The sequence below is a fragment of the Priapulus caudatus genome, unplaced genomic scaffold, assembly GCF_000485595.1.
Source record: "Priapulus caudatus unplaced genomic scaffold, Priapulus_caudatus-5.0.1 Scaffold825, whole genome shotgun sequence".
NCBI lineage: Eukaryota > Metazoa > Priapulida > Priapulimorpha > Priapulimorphida > Priapulidae > Priapulus > Priapulus caudatus.
In genome coordinates this window covers 131029-136484 of record NW_014577886.1, presented here as the reverse complement: position 1 = coordinate 136484, position 5456 = coordinate 131029, and the positions used below count along the sequence as shown (strand labels likewise).

General features: G+C 47.9%; 2 protein-coding genes across 2 annotated transcripts in view; both read left to right on the top strand.

The window, feature by feature from the left end:
- Window positions 1–653: 653 nt before the first annotated feature.
- Window positions 654–2050, top strand: LOC106813792 (zinc finger protein 596-like). Its single transcript, XM_014818016.1, has 2 exons — window positions 654–658; window positions 998–2050. The coding sequence occupies exons 1-2, from the start codon at window positions 654–656 to the stop codon at window positions 1899–1901; spliced, it is 909 nt and encodes a 302-aa protein (XP_014673502.1). The 3' UTR covers window positions 1902–2050.
- A 729-nt stretch (window positions 2051–2779) lies between these two features.
- LOC106813791 (microsomal triglyceride transfer protein large subunit-like) overlaps window positions 2780–5456 on the top strand; it is a 19425-nt gene continuing 16748 nt past the window's right edge. The window contains exons 1-4 of the mRNA XM_014818015.1: window positions 2780–2992; window positions 3759–3961; window positions 4663–4800; window positions 5269–5367. Coding sequence (XP_014673501.1) covers window positions 2950–2992; window positions 3759–3961; window positions 4663–4800; window positions 5269–5367 — 483 coding nt within the window. The 5' untranslated portion in view covers window positions 2780–2949. The remainder of the gene's footprint in view (window positions 2993–3758; window positions 3962–4662; window positions 4801–5268; window positions 5368–5456) is intronic.

The following is a 5456-nucleotide window of genomic DNA, read 5'->3' as shown; positions in this document are numbered from 1 at the left end:
TGTACACATATACTGACACATAATGATTAACATGAGTCAGAAATAAATATGTAACATCAATGCTTCATATAGTAGCATATATATATATATATATGTATATGCTAGGCGTATAATGTTACGCTATGCGATGTGCAATAGCCTTTGCATTGCACGTATTAGTGGTAGCCATAATGTAAGCGGCGCCTCGCCTGGCCTGATTGTGACGTTGCGTGACGTCATTATAGACCTGGAGGTGTGACCCAAAGGATGCACCCACGTAAACATGCGTCTGCTTGACAAAATCGCGTCTGCTTGAAAAAAGGATTATACACAGATATGTATAGTTAATAAAGGGTTAATGCGGCTTGTATCAAACTTTCGATTTATCAAAGGAGAACCGCAAAGCTCCATCTGGTGAGATTTCATTCCGATTTTCTTCATGTACATTAGATACAATAATGTAACCCAAACCCAAGAGGATTACACTATCCTCTTGGGTTTGGGTTACATTATTGTATCTACATGTACATGTACAACATTTGATTTGAGGTCTTCGCCTCTATAACATGCATTGACATTGTATTTGTTGCTTGCTTAATCATTACTTGCTTTTGTTTTATACTTATTTCTAAGTTATTAATATTTATAGATTTTCATGTCTCTACTCCCAAATTATGCGGTAATGAGGCCCAGGGTTTCAAACTAGGATTCACCCCAGCATAGCTGTGCTACACCCTTCAGGCTGGGGGCCGCAAACTCTAATCTCTTTACAGTTTACAAAAACGACGTTACTTTTTTAGGCTCCAATGATCATCTTTAACGTACAGGATATATCAAGCAGCAGCACGACCCACTAGTGACCAGCAGCAGCACACCCCACCGATTGAGCAGCAGATCAACGTCCCACTGAGTGACCAGTACAGTAGCAGCTAGCACTCTTAACCGAGTGACCAGCAACAGAACTGTACCCCGGACTATAGTTCCCAGCAGCAGCAGTGTACGCCCCACTAATTACCAGCAGCAGAAGCAGCAGCAGCAGCAGCAGCAGTAGCAGCAGTAACAGCAGCAGCAGCAGTAGTAGCAGCAGTAGCAGCAGCAGTAACAGCAGTAACAGCAGCAGCAACAGTGGGTCCCACCAAGTTCCCAGTGGCGGCGACGTTGCGGTGACCATGGCGAAGTCGGCGGACGTCGTCGTCGTCGCCGCGGCCGGCGGCGAACACCGCTGCCTGTTCTGCGGCCGCTGCCACCGCTTCGCGTCGGACCTTCGCCGTCACGCGCGCACGCACACGGGGGAGCGCCCCCACGCATGCGCCGCGTGCGGGAAGGCCTTCCGCGAGACGAATCAGCTGACGCGTCACGCGCGCACGCACGACGACGCGCGCCCGCACGCGTGCGACGCCTGCGGCGCACGCTTCCGCGAGTCGCAGTCGCTGAGGCGCCACCTGCTGGGGCACGCGGGCGCGCGCCCGCACGAGTGCGCGGCGTGCGGCGCGCGGTTTCGCCAGAGGGCGCACCTGAAGGATCACGACGCGAGGACGCACGCGGGAGGCGGCCGCGCGCACGCCTGCCACCTATGCGCCGCTGCGTTCGCCTCCCCGCAGAAGCTGAGGGCGCATCTCCGGCGGAGGCACGGCGACGGTTGCCACGGCAACGCGGACACCGAGCGACGCGCCGGCGCCACCTGCCGGCTCGGACCAGCAGACGCCGCGGACGGTGAGCTCTGCCAGGGGGCGTGTCGCTGCGACGTCTGCGGAGCGACGTACGGAAACCTGACGCAGTTGGAGACGCACATGCAGTGTCACGTGGCGCCCCCGCCGCCAACACCGGCGCCCCCGCATTACCTCGCACTCGACCCCCGGATGACCCTAATCAGTTACAATGCACAGGTCAATTCGGCGTTCGCTCACTTCAAGTTTACTTGATCGCTTTCGGAGCGTCGGAAGCGGACGTGAAATATCGCAAGGCCCTCGGTGTTATTTTACACGATGTTGGTAATTGGTTGGTTGGCGATCGCTTGTTGGATGCTTTTTTTTATTACATTATACAATGGTTTATTCTCTCTTTATTATTATCTCATTTTGTTTATTATTTTAGTTATTCTCTTTGGATCGATGATTGTTATTGTTTGCTTTCCATCTGTTCAATCTTGAAATCAGCCTACTTTTGGGTGTCGCATTTGTGTATAATATAAGAGCTACTTAATAATCTTTCTTTACTCTTTTCATATTTCATCTCTTTCTTACTATCCGCTCTCCCTTTTCCCCTCTCCCCTCTCTCGCTGTCTCTGTTCGTCTCTCTTTGTATGTGTCTCTCTTTCCCTACCTTTCTCTCTGACTCTCCTGCTTTCAGCATCTTAATCTTAGTATTATCACTCATATTATTTGACTTCAAACATAAATTGGCACTAAACACAGCCGATTCGCATAGTGGCATACATGCATGGACACACGCATACGTGTACTCACGCATATACGTCTACATATGTATGCTACATGCACGAGTATGTGTGCGTGATCGTACGTGCGTGCGCGTGCGTGTGCGTATTCTACTTACATGTACACTCGGTTCGGTACAGCATCATATGTAGCTGGCATCGGTATATCGGTTAGTGGAGTCTGGCATCGTTTCAACTACTGTAGATCAGCTGCTGAGCTCTTCATAGACAGCCACACCTTCTTCGCAATATAACAGCCGTAACACACTAAAGGACTTGCAGAGTCCATCTATCACAGTGTTTATCATCTGAAGATTGCGCTGACGTGTGAAATGCGTCGCTGTCATATCGGACCTTTGTCCTAACCCGAGAGATCGAACAAGATATCGATGACAGGGGGCAGAGATTGAAGTGCAAGTGTCAAGTACACGTCATTCTCTCCAGTCCGTCACACACGTCTGTCTGTCCGCTTACTACGCTGACTGAACCATCGCTACACGTGGCTGGTTAGAAGTTGAGGTTTCAAAGTTTCCATAATGAGGTGGCTAGTGTTCACTTACCTCGTGGGACTATCCTATGGTGAGTATATATGTATATATATATATTATATATATATATATAGAGAGAGAGATCGATAGATAGATAGAGAGAGAGGGGGAGAGAGAGAGAGACACAGATAGAGAGGGGGGAGAGAGAGCGAGAGAGAGAAAGATCGAGTGAGAGCGAGAGAAGATATAGAGAGAGAGCGAGAGAGAGAGAGAAAGAGAGAGCGAGCGAGAAAGAGAGAGAGCGAGAGAAGAAAGAGAAAGAGACAGATGTAGAGTAGATGTAGTTGCCGTTATGTATCTATATCCGTAGTGTGCTATACAGAAATATTGCTCTTGATCTGTGTCATATAGTTTGATCTATGCCATAGAGCATTTAGTTAGAGCGTCACGACTCACATGACTGGGAAGGCGGTTCGGCTATATGCATGGGCATATTATATATATATTATATATATATACGTGATACTATACCCAGCTGAGCCCAGTACGGTGATGGGTACAGTTAGCTCTAGTACCATAGCCCGCGTACAGTTGCCGCAGGCCTGCGACAACTGTACGCCGTCTGTAGTACTAGAGCTAGGGTACAGTATACTAGGGTACAGTATAGCCACAAGTTCCCATCTCGCTTAATTAACACTACGTGTAACAGTCGGAGAGCCTGCATGGTCGGTTTAGGGTACAGTACAGCTCTAACGCGCAGTTCAATCAAACTTTTTGGCCCCTATACATAAATCGTCATCATCTTTACCCGATCCCAATATTTCTAAACTCCTATATGCGTTTTCTCTGTGTTTTAGTGTTTCCGCTGAAAGGGTTAAAGCTGCAGCACACACCGGGGAAGGCGTACACTTACGACTACGAGTCTCTCTCCACTCTCCGTGAGCGGAGGGAGGCAGGACCACCCTCCCCCGGTCAGGCCGGTGTGGGGCCGAAGGTGTCCGCAGAGGTCCTACTGACCGTCGTGTGGGGACAGGAGACAGAACAACTGGTCAAACTCGAGGTAACTGTCTCTCTGGTGGTGCACTGACTACATAATAATTTTCCCGTATATGCTGTTGCTACATGAATATATATATATATATACACATATATATATATACGTGTATCCATATACATATCCATTTTCTACATTTGTACATGTACATTGGTTTATACTAGTGGAATGTAATATACTACACCTACATGCATGTAACCATGCAGTGTTTAGGGCTTTCTTATTATATGTATATTATAAATTGTTATATAATTGAAGATATGTAACATGTACATTGCTGTTACATGTACAATATACCTTATTGTAACTAAAGATACACAATATGTACATTGCTATTACATGTACATTATCTTATTGACATTTATACCTTGTAATTGAAGATACATAACATCAGGAGTTAATGAGACAAACCTGGTCCAACTCCTGATAACATACATGTATGTACATTGCTGTTACATGAACATTATCATCTGGACATTTCTACTTTGTAATTGAAGATATATAACATACATGTACATTGCTATTACATGACATTATCATCTGGACATTTCTACTTTATTGTAATTGAAGATACCTAACAGGAAACGTTACTGTTACACATGTACGTACATTACATTCACAACCGCGCGTCGGCATCTCACACGCGTAAATCTTGCGCGGTCGAATGCGAGGTCGCTCGTTGACCTTTGCCCTCTGACCTTTCGCAGCTGCGGAAGCTGAAGCTGCAGGGAGCGACGACGGAGACCAGCGAGAAGGCGAGGCTGTTCGACGGCGTGTCCGCCTCTGTGTCCGCCCACCACGCTCGCCCCGTCTACTTTGTGTGGCGGAGCGGCCAGGTTATGCAGGTAGTCACCTCTCACGGGCGCGCGTGCGCGCATAGTCGATCGTATAGTCACACCTGTATACAGAGGTCGTTCGGAGTAAAAGACGGAAATTTGTCTGAATGTACGAGTGGTTGTTCTATGGAGGTGGTTTCACTTTGTGACTGCCTCTGAAGGAAAATGTCGATCGTGGCCTTTATGTACGGGCGGCTGTTCTATAGAGGTAGTTGCTATAACCAGGTTTTAACTGCATCTCTTTTGCCAGTTAACAGATAACTTTGACAGTTCTCGATCACGCACGTCTCTCATTGACAATTCCGACGTCTAGGCTGACGATTCAAACGTTCCGATGTCTTTGAGTAATCTACATACAGTCACGACTCAATCGTGAATATTCCACGCTCAGAATGCTGTCAAATCGCGCGGGGAAAGTCGCTTCGCCCTCGAATAGGGATCCGTGTAACGCGCCTTGTTGCATTTTCCCCGTTGCAGCTGTATTCGTCCGGCCATGACGGAGTCGTCGCCGAAAACTTAAAAAGAGCTGTCGTCAGTCTACTGCAACTACAGACCCAGTCCGGAGACAGAGAAGAGGTAGGTAGGGGTGGTAGCTAGTATAGGAGAGGTAGCGAGAGGGAGAGAGAGGTAGAGAGGTAGAGAAAGAGAGAGAGAGGGAGAGAGAG